The sequence below is a fragment of the Prionailurus viverrinus genome, chromosome D1 (assembly GCF_022837055.1).
Source record: "Prionailurus viverrinus isolate Anna chromosome D1, UM_Priviv_1.0, whole genome shotgun sequence".
NCBI classification, from domain to species: domain Eukaryota; kingdom Metazoa; phylum Chordata; class Mammalia; order Carnivora; family Felidae; genus Prionailurus; species Prionailurus viverrinus.
Genome location: NC_062570.1, coordinates 68589911 through 68604611, shown reverse-complemented (window position 1 = coordinate 68604611; position 14701 = coordinate 68589911). Strand labels below are relative to the sequence as shown.

Below are 14701 nucleotides of genomic sequence, written 5' to 3'. Positions count from 1 at the left end.
CACAAGTGGGGGAGGGGCAGAGAGAGGGAAAGAGAATCCCAAGCAGGCTTTACTATCAGTGTGGAGCCTGATGAGGGGCTCAAACTCATGAACCATGAGATTATGACCTGAGCTGAAATTAAGAGTAGGACACTTACCCGATTGACCCACCTAGGCAGGCGCCCCCAGAAGAAGGTTTTTGTGAGTTCAATTTTTAGGAATAAAAGTAGAGAACATAAGTCTGAATTGTAACAACCAATAGAAGGGATTCAGGGTTATGCAACAATAGTGAGAATTCTCTAAAGTTACTTAAACATTTTTATTTTCCCCTATTTGTTACAGTTTACATAGTGATTACTAGAAAACTTTGGTCATGTAACTGTCTTTAGGGACTACTCTGGGTAAAGCTAGGAGTGTGGTATTTTGCTTTCCACATCAGTCTCAAACAAACAAACAAAAAAACCCTCAAGATATTGAGGACTGTGACAGATTTAATGAAGACAAAAAAAAAAAAAAAATGAAGTTCCTGGGACCTGCAAAAATGGAGAAGACAGAGAAAAATAAAAAGTGTTGGCAGCAATGGGTTATGAAACCACTTCATCAAGGAAACCCTGAAAAATAAGATTCTACTTCTGAGAGTTGATGAGACTATACCGTTTTTGGACTTTTTTCCTGTATAAATAGAGAGAAGGGGGGAAGAGAAGGGAGGATGATTCAGCACTGAAAAAGAAAAATCCCACTGAAGGCTGCAAGCTAATTTTTTTAAATTTTGTATATAGCTATTTGAAAGTAATCTAGAAGTTAATTCTAAGCTTGTTGCTACTTCCTAACCTATCAAAATTATTCTGCATTTTAAGAACATAAAAAATTTTAAAATTAAACTCATTTCTATTAAAAAACCTTCTCGTGAAAATTTTAAGTCCAGTACAACCATAAAATTCTTTACCTCCAGGTTTGTAAGACTGGAAAACTTGGTCAGGTTTTCTCGTCTCCAACAGTAGATCAAACATGTATGTTGACTTGACTCCTCCTAGTAGAAGTCCCATTGGGGTATCTTCCTCTCCTTCATACGATCGTTCAAGGTAATCATGAAACTCATCATATTTAACAAGGCGACAGCAATCCATGGGTATGACCTCTTCTAAATCCATCATCTAAAAGAAAACAAGGCCAGGCGGTGGGGGACACACACACACACACACACACATATATAGATATATGCACACACACACACACACACACACACACACACACACACAGTTTAGTCTGACGTGTAATTCCACCACCAATAGGTCCTAGCAAACAATAAAATTCATATATTTATGATTTGCATCAAAGTTCAAAGACATCAAAGTTAAAGGCATAACTTCAATGCTATTTTTAATTATTTCATTATCCCCTAAATAATGCAACTTATGCACTAACAAATTTTTAAAACATTCCTAGTTTTAAAAAAAGTTAACATTCTAAACTTTAGATGAACTCAAAATCAATGTATTATAATCCCTTGCTCTATAATCACTACTCTGGAACCCAGGGGAGAACAACCAAGAGAATATGCAGCTTCTGTTGCATTAATCCGATCTGGAGAAGAACTGGTGATGACATGTTTGGGTTTAACCATCTTTCTAAGCGCAGGGGATAACATGCCTCGCAGAGCCACCAGAGAGGCCACAGCTTCCGTGTCTCCCATGCGCCACCTCGCAGCTCCCCTTCCATATGAGCCTCCAGCATATCTACAGCTCAGGGCATGGAATTTCTGTCATAAAATCTCCCTCTGGCCCATGTTACTGGTAGATGGCATACTCTGGATGCAACATCTCTTAAGTGAAAAATGAACTGCCTGGAGACAGAAAGGATTACTTCAAAGTATTTCATACTTATTTAAGGTTTGTGATTAGGACCTTCAAGGAAAACAGTAAGCTTTGGTGTGTGTCCCCACCGACCTCTATTCCCCCCACTCCTCCCAAAGATGGAGCTCTCTTTCTGGTACATAAGACTGACTTATTTCTCTCTTCTGTTTGTTTGACTCTTTGTATTTATGAACTTTTACTTCTGACTTTTAAGACAATCTTTGTCTTCCTGCATTAAAAACTGCTGGAATATAAACTACTGTTACTGCTATTACAGACTGTAAAATTGTGTAAAAACTGTTGAGATGTTTTCTCTATTTTAGTTTCATTTGGTTTCACTACTGTTTTGCAAAGATGATGCTTACAGTCCACTGTGTTTAAAGGATTTTTACTTTTAATGAGGTAAATCCGGAGCTATCTATCAATTTTACTGTTTGTTCATTCATTTGCTCATCCACATACCCACCCAATTTTTCATTTTCCTGCACACCAGGAAAAAGTACTGGAAATGCAATTGTGAGCAAAACCAGAACACTGTAATGTAGCATGCAATTTTTTCTCTAACTAATGACTTTAATTTCAGTTCAATGATGTTCATATTTACATGGAAAGGGCAAAAATTTGTCAAGTATTACAGACAACATTTGGAATAATCTGGTTAAAGAATGCTTCCGTTTCTATTTGCCTTTCAAAACCCACTAATAACTTTACATTATTCTTAAAATAAATTGCAACCTACTATTTGTATAAAGTCTCTAATTTGATTTTAAGCTACTCTCTTCTCATTCAAGACAATCTAAATACAATGTCCCTTTTATCAGTTTTTTGATCACGGCGGCCACGACCTCATCTCAGTTTTCACACATGTTGTTACCTCTACTAAAATATTCTCCCCAACTTTTTGCATAGCTGCCTGCTTTTCATGGTTAACATCTAAGGAGAAATAATCTCAATATATTACTGACTTACTTTACGGCATCTAAACAATAAAATATTTGCAAATTGTGGGAGGGTCTCAATGCATATCTGTTAAATGAATGAAAAAGAATAAATGTTTTTGTTTCTAATTCTAATTCTTGTTCTACAAAACTGAACTGGCTTTCAGGGTGAGAAATTTCTCCAACTCAATTGGGTATGTTCCAAAGATGATGTATAAGCTACACCCACTGAGAGAGAGATGATGTAAATAGACTATCAAGTTTACTGCAAGTGCTGATATTACTACTGGCCATAATAAAAATTTTGGAAAAGAGATTACTATTGTTATCTAAGATATCAATAATTAAATGTCAACAGTGCAATTAAACATACCTTATAAGCCATTTCTACTGCTTCCTTTAATGTCTTATCCTTATGAACCTCCAATTTATTTTCCATCATTACTTGTTTCACAGGATGCAAACAGAATAATTTTATCTAGAAAATGTAAAATAGTGTCATCATCTCAGCAAGTCATCGAGTCAAAATGTAATTCTTCTGCAGACAGTATTTTTTTCCTAATAGTCAAAATATTACAATTAAAAAAATATATAACTTAAATCATTCTCTTCCATGTCTATTTTTCTCAGCAACAAATATAGTGATTATATTTCATCTTATAAGAATTCAAAAACATTAATTTTAACAACTGCATGTTTCTTTATAAGCATGTATCATAATTTAAGTAATCATTCTCTTACTGACATACTTTCAGGTTGTTTCAAGTTCTTCCCTTGTTTGGAAAATACTGTGATCAATGTCCTTGCTGCCAAAATTTTTATAGCATCTGTGGTTATCTCATTAAGAGATATTTTCTTAAGAGAATTCTATTAAAAAAGATGAATTTGCTTAAGGCTCTTAATGAATTCTACTCAATTTCTATGCAATAAGGTTTTTACCAGCTTATTAGTCTTATAGCAAATGTGACAACGCTCGCGTCACTGTAACCTTACCAGCACTGAGTATTATCACTACATGTTAATGTTTATTAATGCATAACAATCAGATCTTACTTCAGTAATACAGTTGGTTGTACTGCTTAATGAAATGATAGTATAACTGCCTACAGAATCAGCCCAATGAATGTTACGAGAATTGCAGTTAAGCAAACTTCAATAGCGCATTTTAATTAAAAGTAAACTTAGGAAATCTAACCTTGCATGTATTGCGCTCAATTTCTCGTTGCCTTTTTTCTTGTTCTTCCAATTCTCTCTCCCTCTGCACCAAGTTTTTGATATGTTCTGGATATTCATCTACTTCTAGAAACTCTATTGTAATAAAAACAGGGCAAGACATAGTCACTGGAAATTGAGCTTCCTTTACATAATTTTGCTCTATTATGTTCCCACAGTACATATTTCTATGATAGCTCTCATCAAAACAGATCTCAATTACATTAATCTCTTAACTTAGAACATCAGCTTCTTCCAGACAAGAGTGAAGAGGTAGTTGATAATGGCACATGGTAATTAGGTGTCATACATTTTAAAAAACCACACATTTAATCCATAGTATCTCTTGGCTCCAGGACAACTCTGGCATGCAGATTAAGACTCTTAGAATGAAAAAGTCTCTCTGAAACTTTGAAATAAAATCATTTCTGATTTCATTATCACCATCAAATTGTGTGACCTTGGGCAAGTTTACTTCTCTAGACCTTGGTTTCTTAAACTTATTAATACATCTACCCCATAGAGTATTTACCTGGGATATAATACAATGTAATAAGTGTTATTGTTGCTGCTGCTACTACAAATGCTATTTGTTATTATTCACTAATACACTCATTTTTCCTTTGTTCTCAAAACAATCTTTTAGCTACTTTCTATTCACAGAATTTTATATGTAACTCAAAGCATTAAAAGTGCCAATATGAGAATATGACACTATTTAATAACGCCAATGATTATCAGGCTTTAAATAGGGAGAACAATTTATATATATATATATATATATATATATATATATATATATATATACACATATATATATACACACACACACATTTATATATATACACACACACACATATATATATATGTATATATATATATATGTAATCAAATCCCTATGGAATGTAAAAATTGATTATTTATAGAAATAAATTCTCATTGTAAAAATATTCCTTATCATACATAGAGCACCCTCTGGTGTTTCAGCACAAAACTACATTTTTGGGGAGTAGATAAAGGAAAGCTGAGTTATTGCTCTAATGGAAATATCTGGAGTGGTGGGTGACACAGAGAACACAGGAAATAAAATCCTGGCTCTGCCTCCAGGTAGCTATGGTCTTGGACACATTAACCTTTGGGGTATCATTCTTTTATCTGTAAAGTTAGAATGATTACTCTCCTCTGAAATCTCTGTTCTGAAATGACTTATTATAATTTCCTTTTTTCCCCATTAATTCTACAGTAAATTTTTTTTTCAATATATGAAGTTTACTGTCAAATTGGTTCCATACAACACCAAGCGCTCATCCCAAAAGGTGCCCTCCTCAATACCCATCACCCACCCTCCCTTCCCTCCCACTCCCCATCAACCCTCAGTTTGTTCTCAGTTTTTTTTTTCCCTTTTTTTTTTATTTTATTTATTTTTTTTTCTGAAATTTATTGACAAATTGGTTTCTACACAATACCCAGTGCTCATCCCAAAAGGTGCCCTCCTCAATACCCATCACCCACCCTCTCCTCCCTCCCACCCCCCATCAACCCTCAGTTTGTTCTCAGTTTTTAACAGTCTCTTATGCTTTGGCTCTCTCCCATTCTAACCTCTTTTTTTTTTTTTTTCCTTCCCCTCCCCCATGGGTTCCTGTTAAGTTTCTCAGGATCCACATAAGAGTGAAACCATATGGTATCTGTCTTTCTCTGTATGGCTTATTTCACTTAGCATCACACTCTCCAGTTCCATCCACGTTGCTACAAAAGGCCATATTTCATTTTTTCTCATTGCCACGTAATATTCCATTGTGTATATAAACCACAATTTCTTTATCCATTCATCAGTTGATGGACATTTAGGCTCTTTCCATAATCTGGCTATTGTTGCGAGTGCTGCTATGAACATTGGGGTACAAGTGGCCCTATGCATCAGTGCTCCTGTATCCCTTGGATAAATTCCTAGCAGTGCTATTGCTGGGTCATAGGGTAGGTCTATTTTTAATTTTCTGAGGAACCTCCACACTGCTTTCCAGAGCGGCTGCACCAATTTGCATTCCCACCAACAGTGCAAGAGGGTTCCCGTTTCTCCACATCCTCTCCAGCATCTATAGTCTCCTGATTTGTTCATTTTGGCCACTCTGACTGGCGTGAGGTGATACCTGAGTGTGGTTTTGATTTGTATTTCCCTGATAAGGAGCGACGCTGAACATCTTTTCATGTGCCTGTTGGCCATCCGGATGTCTTCTTTAGAGAAGTGTCTATTCATGTTTTCTGCCCATTTCTTCACTGGGTTATTTGTTTTTCGGGTGTGGAGTTTGGTGAGCTCTTTATAGATTTTGGATACTAGCCCTTTGTCCGATATGTCATTTGCGAATATCTTTTCCCATTCCGTTGGTTGCCTTTTAGTTTTGTTGGTTGTTTCCTTTGCTGTGCAGAAGCTTTTTATCTTCATAAGGTCCCAGTAATTCACTTTTGCTTTTAATTCCCTTGCCTTTGGGGATGTGTCGAGTAAGAGATTGCTACGGCTGAGGTCAGAGAGGTCTTTTCCTGCTTTCTCCTCTAAGGTTTTGATGGTTTCCTGTCTCACATTTAGGTCCTTTATCCATTTTGAGTTTATTTTTGTGAATGGTGTGAGAAAGTGGTCTAGTTTCAACCTTCTGCATGTTGCTGTCCAGTTCTCCCAGCACCATTTGTTAAAGAGGCTGTCTTTTTTCCATTGGATGTTCTTTCCTGCTTTGTCAAAGATGAGTTGGCCATACGTTTGTGGGTCTAGTTCTGGGGTTTCTATTCTATTCCATTGGTCTATGTGTCTGTTTTGGTGCCAATACCATGCTGTCTTGATGATGACAGCTTTGTAGTAGAGGCTAAAGTCTGGGATTGTGATGCCTCCTGCTTTGGTCTTCTTCTTCAAAATTCCTTTGGCTATTCGGGGCCTTTTGTGGTTCCATATGAATTTTAGGATTGCTTGTTCTAGTTTCGAGAAGAATGCTGGTGCAATTTTGATTGGGATTGCATTGAATGTGTAGATAGCTTTGGGTAGTATTGACATGTTGACAATATTTATTTTTCCAATCCATGAGCAGGGAATGTCTTTCCATTTCTTTAAATCTTCTTCAATTTCCTTCATAAGCTTTCTATAGTTTTCAGCATACAGATCCTTTACATCTTTGGTTAGATTTATTCCTAGGTATTTTATGCTTCTTGGTGCAATTGTGAATGGGATCAGTTTCTTTATTTGTCTTTCTGTTGCTTCATTGTTAGTGTATAAGAATGCAACTGATTTCTGTACATTGATTTTGTATCCTGCAACTTTGCTGAATTCCTGTATCAGTTCTAGCAGACTTTTGGTGGAGTCTATCGGATTTTCCATGTATAATATCATGTCATCTGCAAAAAACGAAAGCTTGACTTCATCTTTGCCAATTTGGATGCCTTTGATTTCCTTTTGTTGTCTGATTGCTGATGCTAGAACTTCCAGCACTATGTTAAACAGCAGCGGTGAGAGTGGGCATCCTTGTCGTGTTCCTGATCTCAGGGAAAAAGCTTTCAGTTTTTCCCCGTTGAGGATGATGTTAGCTGTGGGCTTTTCATAAATGGCTTTTATGATCTTTAAGTATGTTCCTTCTATCCCGACTTTCTCAAGGGTTTTTATTAAGAAAGGGTGCTGGATTTTGTCGAAGGCCTTTTCTGCATCGATTGACAGGATCATATGGTTCTTTTCTCTTTTTTTGTTAATGTGATGTATCACGTTGATTGATTTGCGAATGTTGAACCACCCCTGCATCCCAGGAATGAATCCCACTTGATCATGGTGAATAATTCTTTTTATATGCCGTTGAATTCGATTTGCTAGTATCTTATTGAGAATTTTTGCATCCATATTCATCAGGGATATTGGCCTGTAGTTCTCTTTTTTTACTGGGTCTCTGTCGGGTTTAGGAATCAAAATAATACTGGCTTCATAGAATGAGTCTGGAAGTTTTCCTTCCCTTTCTATTTCTTGGAATAGCTTGAGAAGGATAGGTATTATCTCTGCTTTAAACGTCTGGTAGAACTCCCCTGGGAAGCCATCTGGTCCTGGACTCTTATTTGTTGGGAGATTTTTGATAACCGATTCAATTTCTTCGCTGGTTATGGGTCTGTTCAAGCTTTCTATTTCCTCCTGATTGAGTTTTGGAAGAGTGTGGGTGTTCAGGAACTTGTCCATTTCTTCCAGGTTGTCCACTTTGTTGGCATATAATTTTTCATAGTATTCCCTGATAATTGTTTGTATCTCTGAGGGATTGGTTGTAATAATTCCACTTTCATTCATGATTTTATCTATTTGGGTCATCTCCCTTTTCTTTTTGAGAAGCCTGGCTAGAGGTTTGTCAATTTTGTTTATTTTTTCAAAAAACCAACTCTTGGTTTCGTTGATCTGCTCTACAGTTTTTTTAGATTCTATATTGTTTATTTCTGCTCTGATCTTTATGATTTCTCTTCTTCTGCTGGGTTTAGGCTGCCTTTGCTGTTCTGCTTCTAGTTCCTTTAGGTGTGCTGTTAGATTTTGTATTTGGGATTTTTCTTGTTTCTTGAGATAGGCCTGGATTGCAATGTATTTTCCTCTCAGGACTGCCTTTGCTGCGTCCCAAAGCGTTTGGATTGTTGTATTTTCATTTTCGTTTGTTTCCATATATTTTTTAATTTCTTCTCTAATTGCCTGGTTGACCCACTCATTCGTTAGTAGGGTGTTCTTTAACCTCCATGCTTTTGGAGGTTTTCCAGACTTTTTTCTGTGGTTGATTTCAAGCTTCATAGCATTGTGGTCTGAAAGTAAGCATGGTATAATTTCAATTCTTGTAAACTTATGAAGGGCTGTTTTGTGACCCAGTATATGATCTATCTTGGAGAATGTTCCATGTGCACTCGAGAAGAAAGTATATTCTGTTGCTTTGGGATGCAGAGTTCTAAATAGATCTGTCAAGTCCATCTGATCCAATGTCTCATTCAGGGCCCTTGTTTCTTTATTGACCGTGTGTCTAGATGATCTATCCATTTCTGTAAGTGGTGTATTAAAGTCCCCTGCAATTACCACATTCTTATCAGTAAGGTTGCTTATGTTTATGAGTAATTGTTTTATATATTTGGGGGCTCCGGTATTCGGCACATAGACATTTATAATTGTTAGCTCTTCCTGATGGATAGACCCTGTAACTATTATATAATGTCCTTCTTCATCTCTTGTTACAGCCTTTAATTTAAAGTCTAGTTTGTCTGATATAAGTTTGGCTACTCCAGCTTTCTTTTGGCTTCCAGGCGCATGATAAATAGTTCTCCATCCCCTCACTCTCAATCTAAAGGTGTCCTCAGGTCTAAAATGAGTCTCTTGTAGACAGCAAATAGATGGGTCTTGTTTTTTTATCCATTCTGATACCCTATGTCTTTTGGTTGGCGCATTTAATCCATTTACATTCAGTGTTATTATAGAAAGATACGGGTTTAGAGTCATTGTGATGTCTGTATGTTTTATGCTTGTAGTGATGTCTCTGGGACTTTGTCTCACAGGGTCCCCCTTAGGATCTCTTGTAGGGCTGGTTTAGTGGTGACAGATTCCTTCAGTTTTTGTTTGTTTGGGAAGACCTTTATCTCTCCTTCTATTCTAAATGACAGACTTGCTGGATAAAGGATTCTTGGCTGCATATTTTTTCTGTCTAGCACCCTGAAAATCTCGTGCCAATTCTTTCTGGCCTGCCAAGTTTCAAAAGAGAGATCAGTCACGAGTCTTATAGGTCTCCCTTTATATGTGAGGGCATGTTTACCCCTTGCTGCTTTCAGGATTTTCTCTTTATCCTTGTATTTTGCCAGTTTCACTATGATATGTCGTGCAGAAGATCGATTCAAGTTACGTCTGAAGGGAGTTCTCTGTGCCTCTTGGATTTCAATGCCTTTTTCCTTCCCCAGTTCAGGGAAGTTCTCAGCTATGATTTCTTCAAGTACCCCTTCAGCACCTTTCCCTCTCTCTTCCTCCTCTGGGATACCAATTATGCGTATATTATTTCTTTTTAGTGTATCACTTAATTCTCTAATTTTCCCCTCATACTCCTGGATTTTTTTATCTCTCTTTTTCTCAGCTTCCTCTTTTTCCATAACTTTATCTTCTAGTTCACCTATTCTCTCCTCTGCCTCTTCAAGCCGAGCTGTGGTGGTTTCCACTTTGTTATGCATTTCGTTTAAAGCGTTTTTCAGCTCCTCGTGACTGTTCCTTAGTCCCTTGATCTCTGTAGCAAGAGATTCTCTGCTGTCCTGTATACTGTTTTCAAGCCCAGCGATTAATTTTATGACTATTATTCTAAATTCACTTTCTGTTATATTATTTAAATCCTTTTTTTTTTTTAAATTTTTTTTTTTTTTTCAACGTTTATTTATTTTTGGGACAGAGAGAGACAGAGCATGAACGGGGGAGGGGCAGAGAGAGAGGGAGTCACAGAATCGGAAACAGGCTCCAGGCTCTGAGCCATCAGCCCAGAGCCCGACGCGGGGCTCGAACTCACGGACCGCGAGATCATGACCTGGCTGAAGTCGGACGCTTAACCGACTGCGCCACCCAGGCGCCCCTAAATCCTTTTTGATCAGCTCATTAGCTGTTGTTATTTCCTGGAGATTCTTCTGAGGGGAGTTCTTCCGCTTGGTCATTTTGGATAGTCCCTGGCGTGGTGAGGACCTGCAGGGCACTTCCCCTGTGCTGTGGTGTATAACTGGAGTTGGTGGGCGGGGCCGCAGTCAGACCTGATGTCTGCCCCCAGCCCACCGCTGGGGCCACAGTCAGACTGGTGTGTGCCTTCTCTTCCCCTCTCCTAGGGGTGGGATTCACTGTGGGGTGGTGTGGCTCGTCTGGGCTACTTGCACCCTGCCAGGCTTGTGATGCTGGGGATCTGGCGTATTAGCTGGGGTGGGTAGGCAAGGTGCTCGGGGGCAGGAGGGGCAGGCTTAGATCGCTTCTCCTTAGGTGATCCACTTCAGGAGGGGCCCTGTGGCAGCGGGAGGGAGTCAGATCCGCTGCCGGAGGTTTGGCTCCGCCGAAGCGCAGAGTTGGGTGTTTGCGCAGAGCGAGCAAGTTCCCTGGCAGGAACCGGTTCCCTTTGGGATTTTGGCTGGGGGATGGGCGGGGGAGATGGCGCTGGCGAGCGCCTTTGTTCCCCACCAAACTGAGCTCTGTTGTCAGGGGGCTCAGCAGCTCTCCCTCCCTTTGTCCTCCAGCCTTCCCGCTTTCCGAGCAGAGCTGTTAACTTATGACCTCCCAGACGCTAAGTCGCGCTTGCTGTCGGAACACAGTCCGCCCGGCCCCTCCGCTTTTGCAAGCCAGACTCGGGGGCTCTGCTTGGCCGGCGAGCCGCCCCTCCGCCCCGGCTCCCTCCAGCCAGTCCGTGGAGCGCGCACCGCCTCGCCGCCCTTCCTACCCTCTTCCGTGGGCCTCTCGTCTGCGTTTGGCTCCGGCGACTCTGTTCTGCTAATCCTCTGGCGGTTTTCTGGGTTATTTAGGCAGGTGTAGATGGAATCTAAGTGATCAGCAGGACGTGCGGTGAGCCCAGCGTCCTCCTAAGCCGCCATCTTGCCGCAACTCCTGTTCTCAGTTTTTTTATTTTTTTATTTTTTTTTATTTATTTTTGGGACAGAGAGAGACAGAGCATGAACGGGGGAGGGGCAGAGAGAGAGGGAGACACAGAATCGGAAACAGGCTCCAGGCTCTGAGCCATCAGCCCAGAGCCTGACGCGGGGCTCGAACTCACGGACAGCGAGATCGTGACCTGGCTGAAGTCGGATGCTTAACCAACTGCGCCACCCAGGCGCCCCTGTTCTCAGTTTTTAAGAGTCTCTTCTGCTTTGGCTCTCTCCCATTCTAACCTCCTTTTTTTTTTTTTCCTTCCCCTCCCCCATGGGTTTCTGTTAAGTTTCTCAGGATCCACATAAGAGTGAAAGCATATGGTATCTGTCAAAAATATGGAACGCTTCACGAATTTGCGTGTCATCCTTGCGCAGGGGCCATGCTAATCTTCTCTGTATCGTTCCAATTTTAGTATATGTGCTGCCGAAGCGAGCACCTACAGTAAATTATTAAACAGCCACTATATGACAGACTCTGGACTCTGGATTATCATTAGTGAAAAGATAAATTAAGTCCTAAGCCTTATACTACAATCTAATGAGGATTTTCAAAAATATAAACAAAACATAAACTACCTAAAATAAACTTTACAGTATGGTAGTTTCTAAACAAAGGAAATACAGAAATCAAGGTCAGTGATTATAGTAATTATGAAAAAAATACAGGTCAACATATCACCTGTGTATATATCCACATGTACACACAAACACATCTAGTTATTTGCAATACTGCTTCAGAGTCAGCATTAAGAAAAAAGGGGAACTGCAATTTTTTAAAGTAATAATAAAAGACAAACCCACATACTTTGTATACAGGATTATTTTGAGGACTCTCAACACAATTAAAACGTAATAGGGGCGCCTGGGTGGCTCAGTCGGTTAAGCGTCCGACTTCGGCTCAGGTCACGATCTCACAGTTCGTGAGTTCGAGCCCCACGTCGGGCTCTGTGCTGACAGCTCAGAGCATGGAGCCTGCTTCACATTCTGTGTCTCCCTCTCTCTCTGCCCCTTCCCTGCTCATGCTGTGTCTCTCTCTGTCTCAAAAATAAATAAACATTAAGGGGCGCCTGGGTGGCGCAGTCGGTTAAGCGTCTGACTTCAGCCAGGTCACGATCTCGCGGTCTGTGAGTTCAAGCCCCGCGTCAGGCTCTGGGCTGATGGCTCAGAGCCTGGAGCCTGTTTCCGATTCTGTGTCTCCCTCTCTCTCTGCCCCTCCCCCGTTCATGCTCTGTCTCTCTCTGTCCCAAAAATAAATAAACGTTGAAAAAAAAAATTTTTTTTTAAATAAACATTAAAAAAAATTTTTTAAAAAAAACGTAATAAAGGATGCATACTAGACTCATAAAACTTTATTTGCTTTTTAGGCAAATAAACAAAGATATTTAACTTTAGCTCTCAGGAACTTTGTAGAGTGGTAAGTCAGAAGTTGACTTTTTTAAGGGTCCCCATTCAAAGCATTTTGATAATAAAATACTCCAAAGGCTTATACCAAAAAAAGCAGTCACAGCTAAATATGAGTTATTATATGTACTAGTAGACATGATGCTAGATGCTAAAAAATGTTGTTTAATTTTTCATTATAATCCTATAAAATACTATGATTATCCCCATTTTACAGACGTGGAAAATAAGATTTAGAAAAGCTAAAAAACTTGCTCTAGGCCACCTAGATGGCGAGTCAGGGCTGCTACACAGATCTGGGATTTATCATCACTGAGCAACTATCTAACTGAAAATAAATACCCCCCTTTTTTAATGTAGAGTAAGTTTTATCTCTTAGTGTATTAAAAAATAGTTCAACTTTTCCCACGTGTTTTCACCACTTGGTATTATCTCATAACAATCTTTATAATTAATTTTTCTAGGCACAAAAAAAACAATCATTTAAAAGTAGTTAGAAATTAGTACAGATTAAAATCAAATAACTACATGCTAACATACTTGCATTTCGTGCTGGATCCTTCAGTCTATATATCAGCATATAAGCATTTGTGGAGCTAGTAGAAATATAAAAAAGATTAATGTCAACAAAAAGTAGATTGTAAAGATTCCATTTCCCAGCATCAAATATTTTAATAGTTTTTCTTTGTTTCAAAGAATTAAAAAACCATGTTAAGTGTTCGATGATAGGTTCAAGCTTAAAACATTCTAGGAAAAAAAAAAAGGAGAATCTACTTTGCTTTTCCTGACAGGTTTATGAGAAGATTCCACATCTCCTCTTGGTTACACAGTTAAGTCTTCAAAAAAACCTGTGTCCTAGAACCACTACTACAGTTAAGTCGGGAGTCAGCCAGTTTTTTTCTTGGCCATACTGAAGTTATTTTAACTCTGTTGTTAAAGGGAAAAGATCAACACACAATACTTCAACAAAGGAGTATAGTGACATTCCAATAAAACTTTATTTCCAAAAACTAGAGGCAGGCAGGGTTTGGTCTGTGGGTTATAGTTTGCTGACCCCTGGGTTAAATTTCTTTAATGGCAAAAAAATGCTGAGGAGCTATAATTAACTCTAATTTATAAACAGTACAAATTAGGAAGTTATTTACCTTGCAAAAGCACTTGAGTAATATCCTCGGCTTCCTGAAGATCCACCATGTGTTTTCTTAATGTCCTCTTGTGTTATCTAAAAAGTCGTTACAGTGTTTACCTTCTTCTAAAATCTATAACATCATTACCTTTATGTCAACAAGTAAGCCAATTTTCATCTCAGAGTTAAAATGTACCATACAACTACCAATTCACAAAATTTGATCAGAATCACTGGCTGCTACCAGCCAATTAGTTCTAGTGCTCAACAGGTAGCCCACATGAAGGCTCAAGATAAAAAAAAAAAAAAAAAAAAAAAGGGAGTCTGCCTTTGGAAACACTTAGCAAGACCCAAACAAAACAAAACAGAACAGAACAAAATAAGTAACAATGATAAACTAGAAAATTTACTCAAAGCAAAAACAAAAGACTGACTTGGCATGTGTCTTAAAATGCTTCACTGGACAAACTAAGTCTCCCATTTTTAATAAACCCCTACTGTTGATTAGAAATAGCTCTACTCCTGTCTTTCAGAATAATCTTAAAAAACCCCTCCTTGGGGTG

General features: G+C 38.8%; 1 protein-coding gene and 1 non-coding gene across 3 annotated transcripts in view; both read right to left on the bottom strand.

The window, feature by feature from the left end:
- The window catches only part of USP47 (ubiquitin specific peptidase 47), a 113165-nt gene that overhangs the window by 20800 nt on the left and 77664 nt on the right, over positions 1 to 14701 (bottom strand). For both annotated transcript variants that reach the window (XM_047877054.1, XM_047877055.1), the window contains 5 exons: positions 14158 to 14234; positions 13553 to 13608; positions 3966 to 4078; positions 3144 to 3248; positions 926 to 1133 (listed from right to left, as the gene is read on the bottom strand). In XM_047877054.1, the coding sequence (XP_047733010.1) occupies positions 926 to 1133; positions 3144 to 3248; positions 3966 to 4078; positions 13553 to 13608; positions 14158 to 14234 (559 nt within the window). The remainder of the gene's footprint in view (positions 1 to 925; positions 1134 to 3143; positions 3249 to 3965; positions 4079 to 13552; positions 13609 to 14157; positions 14235 to 14701) is intronic.
- On the bottom strand, positions 11942 to 12048 carry LOC125147345 (U6 spliceosomal RNA). The gene has a single exon (XR_007145157.1). It is a non-coding gene; the product is annotated as a U6 spliceosomal RNA (small nuclear RNA).